Source organism: Gossypium arboreum, chromosome 8 (genome assembly GCF_025698485.1).
Source record: "Gossypium arboreum isolate Shixiya-1 chromosome 8, ASM2569848v2, whole genome shotgun sequence".
Lineage (NCBI taxonomy): Eukaryota > Viridiplantae > Streptophyta > Magnoliopsida > Malvales > Malvaceae > Gossypium > Gossypium arboreum.
Window position 1 is genome coordinate 97758991 of NC_069077.1, and position 26234 is coordinate 97785224.

Genomic DNA, 26234 nt, shown 5'->3' on the forward strand with positions numbered 1-26234 from the left:
CAGATTATACTGTAGCAAAAACCTTTGGCACAAGTCATTCCATTATGCCATTGTTCTCGAAAGTAATACATTAAGCCATGCTCTTGCACTATCTTTCAAGGAGTATGGGAACAATTTAAGCAGCAAGGCGCTTTTAGGGACACCCTGCTGTCTAAACGAGTCAAAGACCTCTAGAAAAAGTCTTAAATGTAGTCTCAGATATTCAATTGGTAACCCAATGAAGTGTCTAATAATCTGAAACATCTAAAACATTATCAATTTCAACTCAAAATGTTGAGCTTGTATGTGTGATCTGACTATCCTTGGATTCAGGTTATCTAAAATTGGAATTACATGCTTTCAAATTGGTCTATCTTAGCCATCTGTCACACGATGAATAGAAAGATTAACATCTGGACGATTTGGATCTAATGGATCATTCAAACAAGGATCATTCCCTTCCCTAGACATATTACGTAATTCTCTTCTCTTTCTTAGTAAAGTTCTCTCAAACTCTGGGTCAAAAGGATACTCTTCTTCCACAGGAATTCCTCTTCTCATGCACTGATGGCAAATCTATAAAAATTAAATACAACTAAGTTAGCTAAAACTAATGAAATAAATTAAAAATAACAAAACCAAATTTCACCAATTGCCAATCCCCAGCAACAACACCAAAAACTTGTCGCGTGCAAATATGATGTGCAGATTGTGCAAGTATACACGTCGAAACAAGTAATAAAGTGATAAGTGAGATCGTCTACACAAGGATTAGATAGGTATAATTTGGTTGAGTTATTAAAGTTAAGTTGATTAATGCTAAGCAAAATAACAGTGAGAATGCAGTGGCAAAATGAGAGAATGATGTATAAAATGTGCAAAACAAAACAAATAAACAAAACAAGAATGTAATGACAAAGCCACTAAAAAAAAGAAGATGAAGGAACTGTAATTTTGATTAGGACGACTAGGATTACTGATGCATCTACCTTCTCTAACTATTAATGCCACAACAAATTCTTGAACACTCTACTGCTCGACAGGTTTCTACAATAGTCAGCTTCTTTCAAAATCAAAACCTTGGGTTACCTCCCCTAAAACATTATATGTTTATAGACTTGTGTTTAATTACCACTAATATTTTTTACCTTCGTTCGTATGAGGAAAGGCTCTATGTCTAAAGGTTGATACAAATAAATAATTTATCATTCACTCATATTATCCAATGTCTATCTAGTTAACCTAATCCTATCAGAATTAAGTTATCTTTAATAACCTACTGCACATTCATCAATGCACAACATGCATATAACATGAAAAACCATTGAATAAATTAGTAGAACGATTCCAACTTAAACTGTAAACATGAATAGAAAATAAAGGGTTCAACAAAGTAATCCCGAGCCTAAAAGATTTAGCTTATAGCTGGGGAAATCAAGTTTGAGTTTAATTCAACAACTAACATAATCAATAACACATAAGTTCTAAAAGAAGCACGATAAGAATCAAAGGAGAAAATCTGAGATGATAGCTTTCGCCTATCCAACTTTCAACACCGATAGCGCAATGTCTTGCAACTGCCAAAGATGATGCAGACGTTTTCTTCTTCAGTCGCATTCCTTCTTAGTCCTTCCCCTTTCTTTTATCAAAAGTTGCTCCTCTCTTTTTCTATAAAAAATTTCTCATTTCCTCAGGTTCTCCATTTGGCTTTTATAAGTTTGACCTTCTAGGGCTGGTCCATCAGCCCATAATCTTTTCTCTCTTTTTTTAGGTGGATTTATCTAGTACAAGTATAGCTCGGGCTGAGAACGGTATGCATTGAGTGCTGACTAGGCATCTTCCAGGCATTGCCATAGCATTTGTGTTGGCAAACTATCCACAGTTTTTCATAGCAAACCTTTAATCCATTACTCCTTTTCCTACACTCTGCCCCTACCAATCAACCACCAAGCATGTCCTCTACACAAGTAATTAAAAACAACATGTAATAACACTCAAGTACAATTCAAGCTCTTCAATGAAATGTTATAAAAATACCAATGCAATATCCTAAAATGTAACTAAACTCACCTAAGTATAGGCAATTAACTAAGCCTAAGGGCATGAAATATAAATCTTTTCGAGAGTTATCAGTGTTTCACTATGGGAAACTTCAGTTCTGTTTGTTAAGAAGAAAGATGGGTTCATGAGGTTATTCACCAATTATTGACAACAAAAAAATTTGACCAAAAAGAATCAATAACCTTTACCAAGGATCGATGACCTATTCGATCAATTTATGGGTGCGAAAGTGTTCTCCAAGATTGAGTTGAGGTCTAGTTGATATCAATTGAAGGTGAAAGAGATGGACATTCCTAAGACCACTTTTAGGACTTGGTATGGTCACTACGAGTTCCTTGTGATGCCCTTTGGTCTCACGAGCGCTCCAACTACATTTATGAACCTTATGAATCGAGTTTTTGAGCCCTATCTTGATGAATTTTTTGTGGTTTTTATTGATGACATATTGATATATTCCAAGTTTGAGGAGGAACATGATGAACACTTGAAGGTGGTTCTACAGATTCTTCGAGGGAAGCAATTGTATACTAAGCTAAGTAAGTGTGAGTTTTGGCTCCATGAAGTGATTTTTCTGGGGCACGTGGTATTGTTTGAGGGTATCCCAATCGATCCAAAGAAAATAAAGGTGATCCTAGACTAAAAAAAACCTAAGAACGTTAGTGAGACTCGAAGTTTCTTTGGTTTAGATGATTATTATAGAAGATTTGTGGAAGGGTTTTCTTTGATTGCAGCTCCATTGACCAAGTTATTGAGAATTTAAGTGGACTAAAAGCAGTAAAAGAGTTTTGATAAACTTAAATCCGTATTGACTTGAGTGCCTATTCTGATTCAGCCATAGTCTGGTAAGGATTATGTGGTATATAGTAATGTGTCTCATATCGGTCTTGGATGTGTTTTGATGCTAGACGGTAATGTTGTGGCCTACACCTCGAGGCAACTTAGGCCTCACGAACGAAACTATCCAACCCATGAATTGGAACTTGCTGCGAGACCACAAATCTGACTTAAAAAAAATTATTTTATTATTATTTTAATATCTACGGAATATTAGCAAGGTCATATAAAAATTTTATTAACAAATTTTGTCAATTGCATGCTTAATTTAGTAAAAAGGACTAAAGCGTAAAAGGTGCAAAATTAGAGTTCTATAAGTTAAAGGCAGTAAACGGCTAAGATATTGAATGGTTAAGGGATTTATGTTATAATTAAACCACTGTTATTATGAGTGGACAAATATGCACATAAAATGAAGTATTTTTAAACTAAATTAATAACGTTAGTTTAGTAAATTATGAATTATGTTAATGTAAATTATGAAATAAACAAAATGTGCCATTTTGTATCATCTTCCTCCACCAGATATTGCAAGAAGAAAACTCCATAGATACTAGCTAGGGTTCGGTTAAGTTACTGTGCGTGCATGGTAAGTTTTACAACTCTATTTTTAATGGTTTTTATGTTTTCAGAATCATTATAGCTTAATCTAACTAGCCCAAGGACTAATTTGCGAAGCTGTTAAAAGGTTAGGGTTTTCTCATGAATGTGTTCATGTAATTTTTGATGTTTGATGCAAGAAAATGAATCTTTGTTGATAAATAAATAACTTTTGTAAAGTGATTTTTGTTGAAAATATCAATTAGGGATTTATTTGTAAAATGTGTAAAATTCATGGTGAAATAATGAATCCTATGAATTTCTATGAGTTTATATAGAATTCGGCTAGCTTAGTTTGTGGAAAAAATTGCATGAATTTCAATTTACAGGCTTAAAGACTAAATTGTAAAGAAGTTAAAATGTTAGGGGTGACATTGTAATTATGCATAAATGTGGTTTGTGGATTGAAGTGAATAATTTAGATTAATTGAAAAACTTAATTGAGTACAATTAATTATTTAGATCAAGATAAATTTTAGCCGGATATAAATAAAGGAAAAGCGAAACTCACGGATTAGCTCGATCATACTCCTACGCGCTAGTTGTCAATGTAATTTCATAGTATTCAAATGTATAATTGAATTTCCATATGTATTTTTCATTTTATAATTATGCAATTTAATGCTTATGATAATTATACCTGAATTGCACATACGTGCCCCTATTGTGCTTTAGTACCCTTGAATTGTACATACGTGCCCCTGTTTGTATTTCGGTACCCATGAATTGCAAATACGTGATCCTTTTTGTACTTCGGTACCCCTAAATTGCACATACATGCCTTTTTTGTACTTTGGTACCCCTGAATTGCACATACATGCCCCTGTTTGTACTTTGATACCCATGAATAGCACTTACGTGCCCTTGTTCCCACTCTGGTAACTTCAAATCGAGTAAAATTAAAGTTACATTCAATTATTATTAAGTTAAAAGATTTATTATGCTCCTACTAAGCTCTGCAAGCTTATACATTTTTGTGCATTATTTTGTAGATCATTATTACTGACCTTCAGATGGATCGTATCTGCAGCTCACACTATCCGTCGATGTTGGTAGTTCTTATACTACTTAGGTTTGTGGCATGTATATGTGGCTATATAGGTTGTTTTGGTATAATATGAGGAATTACTAGACTAGGTGATTAGGTACTTTTCTAAGCTTGTGAATAGATATCTTTTGGTACAAGTAGAATGGTATGAAGGTAAACACTTATGGATTGTTTTGGTTTGTTGATGAACTAAGTTGTTATGTTTGGTTTATAAATATGGTATATTGGTTGGTGTGCTTTTGGGTCTTTGATGCTTTGTGGACTGGTATGAATATGGCCAAGTGAAAGTATGTTTTGAATAACCAATTTGCTATGTTTGAAATCTGGTTAATTATGAAATGTTTTGGTATGAAAATAAGGTATGTTAAATTTAAGTGTTTGAGGTGCGTATATGGTATATTGGTTGTATGGATTATTATCCCATAGTATGGATCTTTTTTATGTAGGTTTTGAGCATGTTTAAAAGTCTTGATCATGTGTGCAAAAGTGCCTAAGTTTATGCTTGTAAAGGGTGAAAGAAATGGCTTGATTTTAGCCAATTTCTTGTCCATACGGCCAAAGATATAGGTGTGTGTCTCAGCCATGTGTGACACACGGCCGTGTGTCCTCTGTAAGTTTCCAAGGGTGGCAAGTTAGGCAATTACATGGCCTAGCACATGGCCTGGCACACAAGGATGTGAGGCTATTTCGAAAGTTACACGGCCTGGTACACGAGTGTGTGGCTTGGCTATGTGACCCAAGTCAAAAAGTTACACGGGCACGGCCACGGGCTGAGACACGGCAGTGTGTTCCTATTTCAATTTTTTTAAATGTTCTCGATTTAATCCCAAATTGTTTTTAACGTGTTTCTAAGGCCTTGAGGGCTCGAATAAGGGACATTTTGCATATGCTTGAATGGATTATTCTATAATTTACTAAATGTTTGGAAATGAATGTTTCTAAGTTATATTTTCACGATAATGTTTTGTAACCCTATTTCGATGTTGAATTGGAGAAAAAGGAGGTGGATTGAGCTGCTGAAGGACTATGATTCTACCATTGAGTACCATCTGGGTAAGGTAAAGCCAATGCGCTGAGTAGGAAGTCAATGACTAATTTAAGGGAAATGTTCACAAAGTTGAGTTTGACTAATGATAGGGGGTTTGCTAGCGGAATTGCAAGTAAGACTTACCTTAGTGGATGAGATTTGATCAAAGCAATCTACTGATGAGTCTCTTGCAACTCATTTTAGACAGGTTGAGGAAGGTAAAACTATCAAATTTAGCTTTAATTTTGTAGGAATTCTATTTTTTTTAGGAGGTACTATGTGCCCGATGATTGAGAGTTGAGGCAGTCTATACTTCGGGAAGCACATAGTATCGCATATGCTATGCATCTTGGAGGGAATAAGATGTATCGAGACTTGAGAGAATTGTATTGGTGGCCAGGGCTTAAGCGGTATGTGACTGAATTTGTGAGTAACTAAGCACCAGTTTCCTTCGGGTTTGTTATAACCTATACATATCCCCCATGGAAATGGGAGTGCATGACCATGGACTTTGTTAGTGGGTTGCTTTTAATGCCTATAAAGAAAGATTCTGTTTGGGTTATAGTGGATCGTCTTACCAAGTCTGCTCATTTTCTACCTGTTCGTACTGAGTACTCTATGAATAGATTGACAAGGTTGTATCTCAGAGATTGCAAGGCTTCATGGTGTATTGTTTTCCATTATTTTTTATTAAGACCCTCAATTCACATTTCAGTTTTTAGTCAAATCGGAACAGTGGTTTCGAAACAAAAAATACAAGGTCAAAATATTTATTTTATTATTATTTTGTGGTCTACAGTATGATAAAATGATTGTGTGAAAATTTCATTAAGAAATTTTATATTGTGAATGCTTAATTTGATAAAAAGGACTAAATCGCGTAAAGTGTAAAACTTGTGTTTTATTAGCTAAAGGTGTCTAATAGCTATGGAATATTAAAGTGAAGGTCCTTAAGTGGTAATTAACCCATTAATGAGTTAATGGATGATAATGGCTTGGCATTTAGTGAAATATTTAATGTTCATAAAGGTTAAATTTTGTATTTAGTAAATAAAGACTAATTAAATGAAATAAAACATGTGTCATCTTTTTATTTCTTCATCTTCAATTGGACCTAGGGCAAAAAGAAACCATTTTCATCCTTTTCATTCGATTAAGCTTATTTGTGCAATTGGTGAGTGATTTTTGTCTTGTTTTTAATGATTTCTATGTTTTTGAGATCGTTGCAGCTTAATGTAGCTAGCCCAGGGACTAATTTGCAAAATTTTTAAAGGTTTAGGGTTTTTCTATTGGTGAATCCATGTGTATTTTGATGTTTGATGATAGAAAATGTATGCTTGTTGTTAGATAAACAACATTTGTAAAGTGATTTTTGACAAAATTGTCATTTAGGGATTAAATTGAGAAATGTTGAAATTTTGTTGTTAAATTGTGAAATAAATGAAAAATATGGGCTGCTATGGAATAAGAGAAATTCAGCTAGCATGGGTAGGGACTTAATTGCATGAATTTTGTAATACCCCTTACCCATACCCGAGATCGGGACAAGGTACGAGGTATCACAGTACACCAACATGGCATTTTCAGAAAATGCGAACATTAAAATTTCATTTCAATTTAAAACCGATCAACCAAAATCATATTGTCTCCATTATGGGCCTACGAGGTCGAAATCATATATTAAAAGCAATTCGAGACAGAACCGAGAACCTTAGAAAATTTTATAAAAATTTCTAGGGTTAAGCCTCACACGCTCGTGTGGAGGCAATGCAAACGCTCGTGTGCTTGGGAACATGCCCGTGTCCCTTACCCGTGTTGAATTATTGGAATTTATATTTCATTTCAAACCTACAAAGGTTTTCACATGGCTGAGAACACGCCCGTCCCCAAAAACCTAGACATTCTGTTTATGACTTCATCATCCATCTAGAGGCACACGCCCGTGTACAAGGCCATCTCCTCCACAAGGTTGAGACACATGGTCATGTCTCTACCCGTGTGTTTACTACCATGCAAACTGACCTAGAAATTCTAGGTGCAGGGGACACACAGCAGAGTGACACACCCAAGGGGTTGGCCGAGTGTAACACAAGGCCTAGACACATGCTTGAATGCCTACCCGTGTGGACCTTTTTAGAAGTTATTTTCCAAGCCAAGGGTCAGCCTCAACATCCATACACATTTATAAGCTTCAATGGTATTTAACATGGCCTAAATATGTCCATAACCTACCTTGGCATAATCTTTTGCATGTTAACCTCATCTCATTGATTTAGTACATACTAGGTTATCCTTTTTGTATTAAGGATTACCACTTCGGTAATCACATATTATACTTGGCTCGTTCCTTAACTCATTGCCAATTATGATCTAACCATCTCCAAGTGATTCGACCACAGTACACATATCCATCCATGGTATATCACATTAACCATCTCATGAAACATTCAAGCATGACATGCACAATTAGAAGGTTTACATCCTTCATCAAAATGAGCCCTATCCTATGGCTATATACAAAATGAATAGGCATATCATTCGAGCCCTTACATTGGCTATCCAAATGACACATATAACAAAACAATCAAGAATCCTATACATGCCATTATAACAAAATAAAAGTGTCTATATACCAAAGCCAAACAAGTCGATAGTGTTGATAGTACTCCAATCGTCTTCCAATCTTCAAGAGTCCGCGAGCTTTGTAAGACAAAGGAAAAGAGAGCGGGTAAGCATTTACATGCTTAGTAAGTCCAGATAACTGGAAAGTAAACTTAGCGGTTAATTAGCATACAACCATATTAGGCAATAATTCCAACAAGTATGAAATAGTTTCCCTATCACATAAACTCAATCATCAAGTTAGTCTCATATCAATACATCATGTCATTAGTTTTAGATGAGCTCAGCAATTCAATATTTCCATTCTCTATTTCTCTTGTTAATCCTGTTGAATTCTTCGGGAATCTCAACGAATAGTCTAATTACCATCAAGTCATACAAGTGATCATCTCAAGTACGCACTCCCGAGAACCTTACATCTTATGGCAGGATTACCAGTACAGGCTAAATCCCCTGTAGTATTAACTCATAGAGCATTGTCGGGATTACCAGTCCAAGCTAAATCCCTTTTAACGACAATTGGTCTCATGAGCTTCGATCTGAATTTCCAGTCTAGGCTAAATTCAGTCCTCAATTGGATTACCTGTCTGGGCTAAATCCTAATTGCATGCATGTTCGTTGGGAGGCTCGATCACTCAAGAAACACCCGTCCGGGCTAGATCCTTTCTATATTGAGATCAGCGAGTTACCCGTCCGGGCTAAATCCTTCTCTGCAACACATGCAGGATCCCAATTCATGTAAGTCATAATTTACCCATCAGATTTCCCTTTTTTTTTTCAACCGGGAAATTTATTATCATTTCATTTACACTAGCACGTTTTATGAATTCTCATATATTCAAGAACATGCATTTTTAAGTATATTAAGAGTTTTCTTCGGGTTATGCGAAGTTACCTGGTGGTTATTTCGAAACCCTTCATTTTCCACGGTTGACCTCCGAAATTGGTTCCTTGGGGTTTATATCAATAAAATTAGACTATTAATACATCACATTTTTCTTTTTAGGATTAAAACTCACCCTCGGGCAGAATGACTATTTTGCCCCTAACCTTTCACAATATTTACAATTTAGTCGTAAGGTTCATATAATTAAATACATGTAATTGGCTACCCAAGCCTAGCCGAATGTTATTCACACTTATAGCAGCCCATGTTTTTCCTTCATTCTATATTTTTCTACCCATTTTCACAACTTCTACAATTTAGTCCTTTAAACCATTTCCATGAAAGACCAGTTAGTAAAAGTTGTTTACCATTCTTTAAACTCTCATATTCCTTCATAAATCATCAAAATACAAACACCTCATGCATGGATAATTTTATAAACATGAACCCTAGCTTGTGATATGGGTAGAAATAGAAAGAACATGTTACAAGGATCTCAAAAATACGAAGAACATTAAAAACGGGGCTAAGATTGACTTACTATCAAGCTTAAAATGTTGTAAAACCCTAGCTATGGAGATCCTTAGAATTTCGACAGCATGGAGAAGAAAATGAGTTGATTTTAGCTTGATTTTTCCCTTTCTGTTTAGTTTTTAACCAAATGACCAAAATCCCCTTCCTTACTAAACTTCCAAAATTTTCCATGCATGCCCATTTTTGTCCAAAAACTTAGAAATTGGGTAAATTACTCTTTAAGGACCTGTAATTAATAATCCATAGCAATTTCATACTAATTGCTTCTAGAACCCAAGTTTTACAATTTATTCAATTCGGCCCCTAATTTCCAATTGGACATCTTGTACATAGAATTTCTTCATGAAACTTTAACACATGGTTATTCTCATATCCTAGACCTCATAATAATCGTAAAATAATTATTTTAATTTCAAATTTTTGGTTTTGAAACCACTATTCTGACTAGGCCCTAATTCAGGATGTCACATTTCTCCTCTCCCTAGGGACTTTCGTCCTCGAAAGTCTTACCAATAAACAGGTTCGGATATTGATTTCTCATGGCTTCTTCAAGTTCCCATGTGGCCTCTTTCACTCCATGTCTATGCCATAAAACTTTCACCAAGGAAATATTCTTATTTGTCAACTATTTGCCTTCTCGAGCCAAAATATTAATCGGTTCTTCACTATAGGTCATGTCGAGTCTAATCTCAACCTCCGTCAGTGAAATAACATGAGAAGGGTTTGATCTATATCTACACAACATAGACACATGGAATACATCGTGAATCTTTTCTAATTCAGATGGCAGTGTTAAGTGGTAGGCTAACGGTCTAAATTTCTTAGTAATATCGTATGGTCCAATAAACCTTGGACTCAGTTTGCCTATTCAACCAAATCTCATGACTTTTTCCCATAGAGATATTGTGAAGAACACTTTATCTCCAACTTGAAATTCAATCTCCTTACTTTTTAAATTAGCATATGAATTTTTCCTATCCAATGTCGCTTTCAAACAATTACGTATCACTTTAACCTTTTCTTCAGTTTTCTTGATCAATTCGACTCCATGAATCTAGTGTTCTTTGAGTTCTGTCCAGTACAATGGTGTCCAGCACTTTCGGCCATACAATGCCCCATAAGGTGCCATTTTTAAACTCGTCTAGAAACTGTTGTTGTAAGCGAATTCCACCAATCGCAAGTATTTTTCCCAACTACCCTGAAATTCAAAAACACAACACCATAAAATGTCTTCGAAAATCTAAATCATCTACTCTAACTGACCATCAGTATGTGGGTGAAATGCCGTACTAAAACTCAACTTTATATACCCAAGGCTTCTTGCAGTTTCTTCTAAAATCTCGAAGTGAATCTTAGGTCACTGTTGATCTACAATGATACCCCATGTAATCTCACAATCTCGAATATGTATAAGTCGGCCAATCTATCAAGACAGTAATCTGTCCGTATCAAAACGAAATGAGCCGATTTCATTAGTCTATCAACTATAACCCAAATAACATCTTTCTTTTCCGGTTCAATGGCAATCCAGTAACAAAATACATGGTAATTCTATCCCATTTCCATTCGGGGACAATCACAGTCTGTAACAAATCTGAAGGTACTTGGTGTTCAGCTTTAACCTGTTGACATCTCAAACATTTCGATACAAATTCAGAGATATCTCTTTTCATACCATTCCACCAGTATATTGTCTTTAAATCATTATACATCTCGGTACTTCCCAATTGAATAGACAAACTACTATCATGTAACTTTTGCAAAATTTTTTGGATAAGCTCATCGTCTCTCGATCACAGATCCTATCTCTGAACATCAAGCAACCGTTGAAACCAATCCGAAAATCTGATTCAGTGCTTGACTTGTATTAAGTTCTCTTGGCTTGCAAGACCTAGGCTGCACAAATTTCTTGTAGAAATGTTGGTTTGGCTCTTAACTCTGCCAAGGCTGAACCATCATGGAACAATGCCAACTGCGTGTTCAAGGCTCTCATAGCAAATAAGGATTTTCTACTTAGTGCATCCGCGACTACATTTGCCTTTCCCGGGTGGTAGTCAATGATCAATTCATAATCATTAATAAACTCTAGCCATCTCCTTTGTCTCAAATTCAATTCTTTTTGAGTCATCAAATATTTCAAACTCTTGTGATCGGTGAATACATGGCACCTCTCACCATACAAATGGTGTCTCCAAATCTTCAGGGCAAATACAATAGTGGCTAGCTCCAAGTCATGTGTTGATAATTTTTTCCCGTGTGGCTTCAATTGCCTCAAAGCATAGGCTATCACTTTGCTTTATTGCATCAGCATGCAACCCAGTTCATTCAAGGACGCATCACTATAGACCACAAATTCTTTTCTCGGTTCATGTTGCTATAAAACTGAAGCTTCTGTTAGCAACGTATTTAACTTCTCAAAGCTCTACTGACACTTTTCTGACCATTCAAACTTAACATCTTTTTGCAGCAACCTTATCAAAGGAGTTGGAATCATCGAAAATCCTTTTATGAAGCGTCGATAGTAACTGGCTAAGCCCAAAAAGCTCTAACCTTGATTATGTTCTTCGGTGGCTTCCACTCGACAATAGTAGATATCTTATTTGCGTCAACTCAATGCCTTCACCCAAAATAATGTGACCCAAGAATCCTACCTCCCAGAGCCAAAAATCGCTCTTGCTAAATTTAGCATAAAGTTGCTTGCCTCGTAGAGTCCGCAAAACAGTCCTCAAATACTCGGCATGTTCGGTCTCATCCTTTGAATAAATCAGGATATCATCAATAAACATAACAAAAAAATTTGTTTAAGTATGGCGGAAATATCCTATTCATCAAGTCCATAAACACATCCGGTGCATTTGTCAACCCAAAAGGCATCATAAGAAATTCGTAATGGCCATACCTCATTCTAAAAGCTGTCTTAGGTGTATCTGACTCTTTTACTCGCAGCTGGTAGTAGCCGGATCTCGGATCTCTCTTAGAAAACACAGTGGCTCCCCTCAATTGATCAAACAAGTTGTCAATCCTAGGCAACAGATACTTGTTCTTGATGCTTACCCTGTTGAGTTGTCGGTTGTCTATACATAATCTTATCGAACTGTCTTTCTTTGTCACGAATAATACGGGAGTAGCCCAAGGCGAAAAGCTTGGTCTTACAAAACCCTTATCCGTCAGTTCTTGCAACTATGCTTTTAACTCTTTCAACTCGGTTGGTGCCATCCTATACGGGGCAATAGAAATAGGTGTTGTTCCTTGCATCAACTCAATACCAAAGGCAATAGAAATAGGTGTTTTTCTTGGCATCAACTCAATACCAAACTCTACTTCTCTAACGGGAGGTAATCGAGGTAGCTCTTTCGGAAACACATTCGAATACTTGCATAGTATCGGTACCGATTCCAACTTCAACTCAGATTCTTTAGTATTCAACAAAAAAGCAAGGTAGGCTTCATATCCTTTCTCATATACCTTTGAGCCATCATTGAGGAAATCACAACCGGTGGAGTACAACTCACTTGAATCAATTCAGAGATCTCATCACCTGAGCATTTCAATTCGATATACTTGCTACCACAATTTACAATCACATCATGCACAGCTAACCAATCCATGCCAAGTATTACATCAAACTCATCGAATGGCAATAACATAAGGTTAGCCGAAAAATAATGACCTTGAATCGTCAAGGGACAATTCTTACAGACTTTATCGACTAGGATTGACTTGCCTAGTGGGTTTGACACCTTAATTACAAATTCTGTAGGTTCTACAGACATGTTCATGCTAGACACCAATTTTATGCAAATGTACGAATAGGTTGATCCTGGATCAATTAAGGCAATCACACGAGTATTATAGATAGAGAATATACCCGTGATAACATCGGAAGCAGAGGTTTCCTCTCGAGCACGTATGGCATAAGTTCTTACCGGACTCGAGCCTCTAATTTTGTAGTAGCATCCTTAGCAACGGTTAAACTACCGCTTGCACTTCTAGGATGTCTCAGAGGTCTACCTCGAGAAATAGGAGCGATCGGCTTCGGAGCTAATTCAACCTCTTTATCAGCTCGCTCTGGGTAATCTCTAAAGAAGTGGTCAAGAGAACCACATCTATAGCATGCTCCGCTCCTCATTTGACATTCTTCAAAATGAAACTTATTGCAACTTTTACATCTCGACTTTTGATCATCTACGCTTCCCACATTAGTCACCATAGGGGAAGAAGACTTCGGGTTGTGACGCTTAGAGCTTCTTGTCTTACCCGAATATCCCACCGATGCAGTGGAGCGTTCTTATTGACCTATTGATTTCTTTGTGGGAAACGAGTGCGTCTTACCATTGGATCTATTACTTGAAACTCAAGCTTCTCTCATCACTTATTTTCTTTCATTATTAAGCTTTTCGGCCTTTTTGGCCTGATCAACTAATGTAGCAAATTCTCTTATCTCAAGGATACCAATTAGCAACTTAATTTCCTCATTCAGACCTTTCTCGAAGCGCTTACACATTTTCGCCTCTGTTTGAACCCATTCATTCACATACTGACTTAACCTTACAAATTCTCTTTCGTATTCTGACATGGTTCTATTTCCTTGTTTGAGTTCCAGGAACTCCTTTTACTTCTTATCTAAGAACCTTTGACTGATGTACTTCTTTTTAAACTCAGCTTGGAAAAATTTCCATGTGATACTCTCTCTCAGTGCCACTGAGGATACAGTCTTCCACCAGTGGTATGCAGTGTCCTTCAATAACGACACCAGGCATTTCAAACTCTCCTCAGGAGTACACGACAGTTTGTCGAGAACCCGAATGGTATTCTCAAGCCAAAACTCAGCACGTTCCGGATTGTCATCAATCATGGCCCTAAACTCTTCGACTCCATATTTCCTAAGCTTATCCACTAAGGCCTTACCAATTCTCACAGGTGCCATACCTTGCGGCATTTCATCTTTAGCTCGAGCAGGAGGCGGAGGAGGTCGTGGTATATTAGGGCGGTTTCTTAAGTAATCCCCAAACCACTCATCCATCATCTCGAAAAAGGCAGCCTTCTTCCCGACCCTCAAACATAGGCCTTCTACTACTACTAGAAATAGCTCATTGTATGGAAGCTAGATCATGGCTCTCGGCTCCCTCAGACTCATCTTGGGCTTGATTTGAAGACATTTACTATATTCAAATACAATTAAAAGGGTTAGGAGATGTCACACTATTATAACTTGTATAATGACATGTATAGCTAGACTCGTTACGTGTTACGTTAGTCTGAGAATTGACTAAATCGTAGCTCTGATACCACTAAATGTAATACCCCTTACCCGTACTCGAGACTGGGACAAGGTACGGGACATTACCGTACACCAACATGGCATTTCCAGAAAATACAAACTATAAAATTTCATTTCAATTTAAAACTGATCAAACAAAATCATATTGCCTCCATTATGGGTCTACAAGGTCCAAATGATACATTAAAAGCAATTCGGGACAGAAACGAGAACCTAAGAAAATTTAATAAAAATTCCTAGGGTTAAGCCTCACATGTCCATGTAGAGGCAATGCACACGCCCGTGTGCTTAGGAACACGCCCGTGTCCCTTATCGGTGTTGAATTGTTGGAATTTATTTTTCATTTTGAACCTATAGGGGTTTTCACATGGCTGAGCACACACCTGTGTCCCTCACACAGCTTAGATAAGCCCTTGTCATCGCCCGTGCCCAAAAACCTGGACATTCTATTTATGATGTCATCATCTATTTAGAGGCACGCGGCCAAGGCACTCGCCCGTGTATGAGGCTGTGTCCTCCACATGGTTGAGACACATGGCTGTGTCTTTGCCCGTGTGTTTACTACCATGCAAACTGACCTAAAAATTCTAGGTGCAAGGGATACACGGTTGAGCGACACGCCTAAGGGGCTGGCCGTGTGTCACACACAGCTTAGACACATGCCCGTGTGCCTACCTGTGTGGACCTTTCTAGAAGCTATTTTCCAAGCCAAGGGTCACCCCCAACATCCATAGACATTTATAAACTTCAATGGTTTTAACATGGCCTAAATACGTCCATAACCTTCCTTGGCATAGTCTTTTGCATGTTAACCTCATCTCATTGATTTAGCACATGCTAGGTTATCCTTTTTGTATTAAGGATTACCACTCTAGTAATCACATTTTATACTTGGCTCATTCCTTAACTCATTGTCAATTACGATCTAACCATCTCCAAGTGATTCGACCATAGTACACATATCCATCAATTGTATATCACATTAACCATCTCATGAAACATTCAGGCATGACATGCACAATTAGTAGGTTTACAACCTTCATCAAAATGAGCCATATCCCATGGCCATATACAAAATGAATAGACATATCATTCAAGCCCTTACATTGGCTATCCAAATGATACATATAACAAAACAACCAAGAATCCTATACATGCCATTATAACAAAATAAAAGTTTCTATATACCAAAGCGAAACAAGTCGATACTGTTGACAGTACTCCAACCATCTTCCAATCTTCACGGGTCTGCGAGCTCTGTAAGACAAGAGAAAAGAGAGGGGGTAAGAATTTACATGCTTAGTAATTCTGGATAATTGGAAAGTAAACTTATATGTTAATTAGCATACAACCATATTAGGCAATAATTCCAATAAGTATGAAATAGTTTCCCTATCACATTATCTCAATCATCAAGTTAGTCTCATATCAATACATCATATCATTAGTTTTAGATGAGCACATCAATTCAATATTTCTATTCTCTATTTCTCTTGTTAATCCCATTGAATTCTTCGAAAATCTCGATGGATAGTCTAATTATCGTCAAGTCATACAAGTGATCCTCTCAAGTAGGCACTCTCACGAACCTTACATCTTACGGCGGGATTACCAGTCCAGGCTAAATCCCCGTAGTATTAACTCATAGAGCATTGTCGAGATTACCAGTCCAAGTAAATCCCTTTTAACGACAATTGCTCTCATTAGTTTGGATCTGAATTGCCAGTCCCGGCTAAATTCAGTCCTCAATCGGATTACCATCCGGGCTAATCCTAATTGCACCCATATTCTTCGGGAGGCTCGATCACTCAAGGAACACCCGTCTAGGCTAGATCCTTTCTATATTGAGATCAACGGGTTACCCGTCCGGGCTAAATCCTTCTCTGCAACACATGCAGGATCCCAAGTTATGTAAGCCAGAATTTAACCATCGAATTTCCCTCTTTTGTAACACCCCAAACCCGTGACCGTCACCGGATTTGACCACGAGGTGTTACCGGGCTTACTTTACTTATTCCTCTCTTGGAAAATTTTTTGTTTTCCTTTTTTGCTTCAGGCAGGCTAGTTAACTGCGTCACTTCCACCTTAAAATCATATCTCGAGTTCCAGAACTCGAAAACCAAATCCGTAAATTTTCCCCGAATTTAGACTCATATATCCATCCATGGATTTATTTCTAGAATTTTTGGTCAGGCCAATTGGTACAGTTTATTAGTTAAAGTCACCCCTGTTTCAGGGTTCGACTACACTGACCTTTACGCATTACGACCTGGATATCATCTCGTACAGAGCTCTAATGCTCATGCGGTTTGTTTCTAATGAAACTAGACTCAAAGGGGAATCTATGAATATAAGGAATGACTTCTAATTGTTTCTGGATATGTTATGGTAAATTTTCAAAGTCGAAACAGAGGATCCAGAAACTGTTCTGGCCCTGTCTCACGAAATCTTGAATATTTCTCAAAATACAGCTCATATGTTCATTTCGTTTCGTCCATATGAAAATAGACCCATCAAGCTTCGAGTACATAATTTTCTTAGCAATTAATTCCACTTCTACTATTTTTGGTAATTTTTCGATCTCACATCACTGCTGCTGTCCGCAACAGTTACTGCAGTAGACTATGCCAATTTCATGAATCTTTCCTTGGCCTTACTAATCATTCATCATACATGGCACAACTATGGCCACCTTATCAAAATTAAGGTTTCTAAGACCCGTGGCTATAGGTTCTAGCATCCCACTCAAACGACCACATAGGCCATTTTCACATGGCTTAAAGTTTACAACCCAAAATTCAACAAAACAAAATAGCCCATACATGTCAAATGTTCTCCTAGGTTGACTAAGAAGACAATACCAAAATTGCTCGCCGGTGTGATGACTTCGTTGATGGCTCCGAGCACACAAAATAGACGAGTCCAAGAGACCTAAAATGGGTGACAAGAAAAACACCGAGTGAGTTTATAACTCGAGAAGTCATAAGCATTCGACAACCATCCATTAATAAAATTATCACAACATGAAACAATAAACGAGGTTAGGTACTCCATCCATGTTGGAACTATACCATAATTCCTCGGACCTTTCGGTTCAATCTCATACCAAGTCATACATCCACATTTCATATTCTATTCAATAAGATATTTGAGGCATTTTTACACACCAACTCATTTTCACCACAATCATACAATTGCAATCATCACATAGATTTAAAGCTTACCAAGCTCATCCCCGAACATGAACATAGTGCCTATTCGCCATGAGCTCAAGGTACTTACCCAATCCGCTGTCCGTGATCAACTCGATAATATCGCACACTCAGTGCCAATAGTGATGCAAAAGCATATAGTGAGTCCGCACACTTAGTGCTTTATAATCAGCTCGCACACATAGTGCTATATAATCAAATTCGAACACTTAGTGCTGTACAAATTTTAAACCCGCACACTTAGTGCCAATCTTGTCACCGTGTCCATTTATACCCGCACACTTAGTGCCGAGACCAATACTTTATGCATTTTACTACCTTTATACATTCAACGATGGCATCATTCCATACACATACACTTCCATTTACACATCAATTCATTAAACACAATTGCATATATATTATGATCATTTAAATCAATACCAAATATATGCTTAATGACTTACCTCGGATGTTGTCGAACTTCTTCAACGGCTATTCAATTACTTTTTCTTTCCCCTTATCCAACTTCGATCCTTTAAGCTCTTGAGCTTGTTTAAAAACAATTGAATTCATTTAATTCCAATTCAAATAGACGATTTAATAAAACACATGTATATTATAAGGTTGAGGTACATATGACTTATTGGTTAACTATCAAACACCATACGCACATATATACATATATTCTCTAGTCATGCACAACCCAACATCTTACATGGGCATTAACAACTTTATAGATATATGCATATCTATGTTAAGGCCGAATATATATATATATTTAACACATTCTACAATTATGGTTATTTATAATGACTAACACCGTTTTATCTCAAGTCATACTCATAAACACATCCATCCAAATACATTCGTACTTAAACATCATTCAGACTTAACACTCATGTCACATTTATAAAACTACAAGCCGAATATACCTATACTTACATTACTTAAACATCAACCCTCAATTTCTTTGACAAAGCACATTCCGAAAATGATAAGACAATATAATGACCTTTAATCCAACTTATAATTCATTTACATCACATTCCAAGCATTCACTCTATTCTACCACTTAAAATACAAACATTACTCAATAACTTCCTAGTTCAAATTCGCAATTACACATACACGCACAAGCCGATTTCTTTTCCTATCACCCAAACCACCTATATGAACATTTAACTAACTCATACTTCACCCATCCACAATTTCTCATTCAAACATGAAGAAGGTAATCAAATTTCTTCACTATCAACCATGGCCGAATGCTTCATTCACCACCCAAATCCAAAATTTTAGCATGGCTAATTGAAGAACTTAGTAACTAACTTAGGCTAAGCTAAAATCCCAAAATCTAACATGAATTACTAACCTTGTTTTTTTGAGCTTAAGATGACCGAATGCCATATCCCCCTTCCTTCTTTAACTTTCGGCTCCTAAGGTAGAAGATGAACACCAATATTTTTTTTTTTCAATTTCCTTTCTTCTATTCGGCCAAGACATCCAAGGATGAGCAACCAATTTTCTTCTCCCTTTCTTCTTTGTTTTGTCACGACAAAAGAGCATCCACACACATTTTTTTTTTCATCATTTTCTTTTTTTCCATTTCTTTATTCCTCCTTACATCATGCACTAGGCCAACATGTCTAGGACATGTTTTCTTTGCCCATCATCTTGACATGGCCGGCCACTAACCTTAGGAAATGGGTTATTTGACATGCAAGGACAACCACTTTCCCACATGTATTAATAGGCCACCTTACATTTGCCTAGCACATTTCTAAATTTTCTCACATAAGTCCTATTTGATAAAATTCACTTACAATTAACAAAATCCAAACATGAAATTTTCACACATGCATAGGTACATATAATGAGCATCAATTATGATAGTTAATTATTGTTTATGACTCGATTTAGTGGTCCCGAAACCACTTCCCGACTAGGGTTAAATTAGGGATGTCACATCTTTATTTCAACCGAGACATTTATCATCATTTCATTTACACTAGCACGTCTTATGGATTATCATATATTCAAGAACATGTACTTTTAAGTATATTAAGAGTTTACTTTGGGTTATATGAACTTACCTTGTAGTCGTTTCGGATTCGTGTCTCGGTTATTCCGAAACCTTTCGTTTTCCACGGTCAACCTCCGAGTCTATATCAATAAAATTAGACTATTAATACATCACATTTTTCATTTTAGGATTAAAACTCACCCCTAGGCAAAATGACTATTTTGCCCCTAACTTTTCACAATATTTACAATTTAGTCCTAAGGCTCATATAATGAAATGCATGTAATTCCTTGGCTATCCAAGCCTAGCCGAATGTTATTCACACTTATAGATTCCCATGTTTTTGCTTCATTCTATATTTTTCTACCCATTTTCACAATTTTTACAATTTAGTCCTTTAAGCCATTTCCATGAAAAACCACTTAGTAAAAGTTGTTTACACTCTCATATTCCTTCAAAAATCATCGAAATACAAACATCTCATGAATGGGTAATTTTCTAAACATGAACCCTAGCATGTGATAAGGGTAGAAATAAAAAGAGCATGTTACGAGGATCTCAAAAATATGAAGAACATTAAAAACCGGGCTAGGATTGACTTACTATCAAGCTTGAAATGTTGGAAAACCCTAGCTATGGAGACCCTTAGAATTTTGACAGCATGGAGAAGAAAATGAGTTGATTTTAGCTTGATTTTTCCCTTTTTATTTAGTTTATAACTAAATGACCAAAATGTCATTACTTACTAAACTTCCAAAATTTTCCATGCATTCCCATTTTTGTCTAAAAACTTAGAAATTGGGTAAATTACTCTTTAGGACCTGCAATTAATAATCCATAGCAATTTCATACTAATTGCTTCTAGAACCCAAGTTTTTCAATTTATTCAATTTGGCTCCTAATTTCCAATTGGACATCTTACACACAGAATTTCTTCATGAAACTTTAAGACATGGTTATTCTCATATCCTGGACCTCATAATGATCATAAAACAATTATTTTAATGTTGAATTTATGGTTCTAAAACCATTGTTCTGACTAGGCCCTAATTTAGGATCTCACAAATTGGTTCTTTTGCGAGATAAGGACTAAATTGTAAAGAAATTGAAATATTAGTGGCAAAAGTGTAAAGTTGCTATAATGTGCATTTTTGGGCTAAATTGAATATATTGATGCTTAAATGAGTTAAGTTTGATATTATATAAATCGAGAAAAGTGAAATTTGAATTTAGATCGGGGGAAAAACAAGGTGTTGGATTAATTGATCAATTTTATCGTTTTTGCATTCGTGGTAAGGTTGTACGTTAATAAGCATTACTATAATTGTGTTTTGAATGCTTTATATTTGAATTGTTGATGAATATGATTGTATGGAAATGTTCGACGACGAATCAAAAAATGAGAAATCCTGGTTGAACGTTAGGAATAGATTAGAATAAAAATGACATGTCATTAGGGGTTATGTGATTTGGGTGCTAGTCCGTACGTTCTACTGGTGGCTGAGTTATCCGGCATGTGTTACGTATTCTCGTCAACTTGTATGAGCAGCACGTGTAGCTTCGTCATGATCGTCAGCTTGTGTGAGCAGACCCTTTGATAGCTCAAGAGTGAGCATTGTATGTGATATGAGATTGAGATAGCTTTGACTATGTATTTGGCACCTGGGGTGCAAGATAGTATCTGATGGTATTCTAAATGGTTCAACTGGTATATTAGAGATACAAATAAGTATAAGATTGATATGAGATGGAACAGGTATGTACATGAACCGTACTGGCATTGAATCGAAGAAGTTGTGAAAATTCATATCTAACCTTTTGAATGAATTATGTGATAGGCTTGTGTATCAATATGAATTATATCATGATATGTTAAATTGCTTAAAGTGTGTATGTATGGTAAGATGAGTTTATTGTTATACGAGCTTACTAAGCTTTATAGCTTACTCTGTTTATTTTTCCATGTTTTATAGAGATATCGAAGCTAGCTCGGATTTAGGAATCGCCGGAGACCTCATCACTCTACCAAGCTATCACTTCGATATTTTTGAATCTATGTATTTTGGTTATATGGCATATATAGGAGCTATGGTCATTTTGGTATATGTTAGTAATGGATTTAGCCATTTGAGTTGTGATAAACCGTAATTTATACATATTTTTACCCCATGCTTAACACATTTTATGAATTATTTTTCCTTAGAATTGGTGAATTCGATGCTCCTAATGCCTTAATTTCATGTTTTATACTTAGGAGAGCATAGAAGAGTGAAGAAAGGAACGAGAAACGGGCCAAAAATAGAGAAAATGGGCCAAAGTACGAAATCAACATGGCCTGGACTTCCTCACACGGGCATACCACACGGCAGTGTCAATTTGGCAGATTCGAAGCACGATTCACACAAGCGTGTCCCTGCCAAGCCCAATTTGAGTCCAATTTGGAAAAGTCTAATTTTGAGGGTTCTTAGGCATTCCAAAGCCTATAAATACACCCTAGAGGAGGAAGAAAAGGGGAGGCATAGAGAGGGAGGAAGGAATTACTCGAAGAAAGCTGATTGTTCCATCTAAGGAGCCGGATTCATCATCAAGACTGAAGATCTCCCTTCAATTTCCCTTGAGGAGTTTTGGGTTTTCTTTATGTTTTGTATTCATTATTCTTCTGAGATGTTTTCCCTTTTAGTTATGAACTAAATCCCCTAAATACCTAAGGGGAATGAAACCTAAGATGAATCTTGTTATTATTTTTTGAATTGTATGATAAATATTTAACTTGTTCTTAATTATGTGTTCTTAATTCTTGTTTTGATATCCCAGGATACTAATTCAAGATAAGCTCTTATTCAGAGGAGGAATAGGCCCTGTCTAAGAGTACATTTGTCATAATTAAGCAGAGTTGATTGCACGCCTAGAGATAGGGTGACAAGATTTTGCCGGATTAGGGTGAAACCTAATAGGGGGATCTATAGATCGAGTTAATGTAACCCTAGAGTGTTAATTAGAGAAAAGTCTTAATTATTCAATCTAGGGATTAGACGTTATTAGTCTTGAACAAGGATAATAACATAACTTAGGGATCTCTACGGAACAAGTTAAATGAATAAATCGTCTGATTCAGAGCCAGAATTACAAGTAAAGTCTAGGTGGATTTTTCCTTAGGTATTGTCTTAATTCAATTGTTTTCCAAAAGTAATCCCCCAATTCTACTTTATGTTAATTTTTAATTTAGATAATTAGTTAGTTAAAACAAAACCCCCTTATTTTTAGGCTAGATAATAAAAAGACAGTCATTACTAGTACTTTTAGTTCCTTTGGATTCGACAATCCGATCTTGCTAAAACTATACTACTGTTCGATAGGTACACTTGCCTACATCATGATAATAGTTCATTTCAAGAAAGATTCATTATAAATATTTAAAACCCGTCACACGAAAATTGCAATCAAGTTTTTGCAAATATTTAACTTGTTCTTAATTATGTGTTCTTAATTCTTATTTTGATATCCCAGGATACTGATTCAAGATAAGCTCTTATTCAGAGGAGGAATAGACCCTGTCTAAGAGTACATTTGTCATAATTAAGCGGAGTTGATTGCGCGCCTAGAGATAGGATGACAAGATTTTACCGAATTAGGGTAAAACCTAATAGGGGGATCCATAGATCGAGTTAATGTAACCCTAGAGTGTTAATTAGAGAAAAGTCTCAATTATTCAATCTAGGGATTAGACGTTATTAGTCTTGAATAAGGATAATAACATAACTTAGGGATCTCTACGGAACAAGTTAAATGAATAAATCGTCCAATTCGGAGCCAGAATAACAAGTAAAGTCTAGGTGGATTTTTCCTTAGGTAATTGTCTTAATTCAATTATTTTCCAAAAGTAATCCCCCAATTCTACTTTCTTTGAATTCTTAGTTTAGATAATTAGTTAGTTAAAACAAAACCCCCTTATTTTTAGGCTAGATAATAAAAAGACAATCATTACTAGTACTTTTAGTTCCTCTGGGTTCGACAATCCGATCTTGCTAAAACTATACTACTGTTCGATAGGTACACTTTCCTACATCATGATAATAGTTAGTTTCAAGAACGATTCATTATAAATATTTAAAACCTGTCATACGAAAATCGTGATCAAGTTGGTTTATAAATGTTAAGTTTTTGGTTTTGTATATAGCTATGAGAGTTGGCTTATTTTGGAATATTTGGTGATATATATATATAGATATGACTTATTTTATGTGTTTGATGATGGACATGTGATGCTTGTTGATAATTGGCAATTAGGGATACTAAATGGTTGAGATTTTGTAATAGCCTATTTTTCAATGAAGTCGGAATAGTGGTTTCAAGACCAAAAATTTGACCTAAAAATAAAGTTTATTTTTATTTTATTATATGGTCTGTATTATGATAGACATGTGTGAAAATTTTGATATGAAAATTTTATCGTTTAAGTGTTTAATTACAAGAAGGACTAAATCGCATAAAATGAAAAAGTTGAAATCTAGTAGCTATAAGGATTAAATAACTATGGAATTCAAAACCATGTTAGAGTGTGAATTTGATGTTGCCATAGAAGGGAAAAATGATCAACATGTCATAAAACATAAGAAAATATGATGAGGTTTAATTTATGAGCCTTGGGGAAAAGAGCAAATATGTAAAAGTTTAGGGGCAAAATGGTAATTTTTCCAAAGTTCATCTTAGGGGCTGTTTTGATGAATGTATGTATTAAATAAATTAATTTGGTATTATAGATAAAGAGAAACGAGATTCAAGTCGCAATTGAGGGAAAAACAAAGTTTACGAGGAATAGGCTCTATTGCTAATATTTTGTATAGAGGTAAGTTCATGTGTAAATAAGGTAACATAATTTTTATTTTAAGTGATTTAATGTTATTTATATGACATGATACTTATTATCATGAAATATGATGTTTTGTAAATTATTATTTGGTGATATGCGAATTATGTGAACAATTTGATAAGTATGAGATGTTAGCAAGTATCGATTTCTATATTCCGAAGAAGGCGATCGAATGTGTAATTGAAAAGAATCCCGTTTGAACCTTGGGAATAGATTAAGGTACAAGTGACATGTCACTAGGGTGGTTGAGTTCCGAACTCGTTGAGTTGAGTCTGAGTTCGTGAGATGTAACTAGCCATCCGAACTCGTTGAGTTGAGTCCAAGTTCACTTATGGATGTGAACGCCCGAGCTCGTTGAGTTGAGTCCGAGTTCATTTATGGGCGGGTTACATGGTAGCTTGGCTACATAGATTTTGAAAGCTATTGAGCTTATTTAGCTATGAGTATAGCACTTATGTGCACATTATCCGTGTATCCGAAATCATATTCCGATGTGTTCAAAGGGAGATCTTTAATAGAATAAGGAGAATGCCTAATACAAAGGTGACTTGTTGGTAAGTGTGATGAATAAGAAAAATTGACAGGTATGTGTTTAAAACCTCAGGTTGAGAACTTGGTATGATGAAATTGTAGTAAGATATTAAATGCAAATGTAACATGAATTTCTTGGTGTTGTTTATGCAAATAATGTTTATGTTGAATGGCATGATTATGTTACTTGTTATTTGCATGTGAACTTACTAAGAATTTATGCTTACTCCCTCCTTTTCCTTCATTGTAGTTTTGACAAGCCGGTTTGAGAATTGGGATAGGTCGAAGGCTCGTTCACACTATCCAAAGACCTCAATTGGTAAAATGGCTTGTATATTTTGAATGTGGCATGTATAGCACTATACTCACTTTGTGTAAATGATCTTATGATATGGTAAATGAGTGATGTGTAAATGCTTGTTGTTGATTAGCTATTGGAATGGCTAATCAAAATTTATATTTAGTGTTATGTATGCTTAATGTATTACCTACTCCATGGAAAACCATAAAATGGTGAAATTTGCTATAAAACAGAGACATACAGCAGCAGTGTGACAGCCCAAAATTGACCCTAGTCGGGATGTGGTTTCAGGACCACAAAACCGAGGCATAAAAATAATTTATAATTTATTTTGATGCCTATAATATGTGTTAATTCATGTGTGACATTTTTGATGTTTCGATTTAGAGTTATAAATGTGAATTTCACTAGAAAGGACCTAGTAGTAAACTTTGAAAGTATGA

At 35.9% G+C, this 26234-nt stretch overlaps 1 protein-coding gene across 1 annotated transcript; it reads right to left on the reverse strand.

Annotated features, from left to right (window-relative positions):
* Positions 1-11075: 11075 nt before the first annotated feature.
* Positions 11076-14614, reverse strand: LOC128296633 (uncharacterized). Its single transcript, XM_053032072.1, has 6 exons — positions 14223-14614; positions 13518-13670; positions 13057-13155; positions 12532-12646; positions 12243-12344; positions 11076-11213 (listed from the first exon to the last, which is right to left on the reverse strand). The coding sequence occupies exons 1-6, from the start codon at positions 14612-14614 to the stop codon at positions 11076-11078; spliced, it is 999 nt and encodes a 332-aa protein (XP_052888032.1).
* Positions 14615-26234: the final 11620 nt, after the last annotated feature.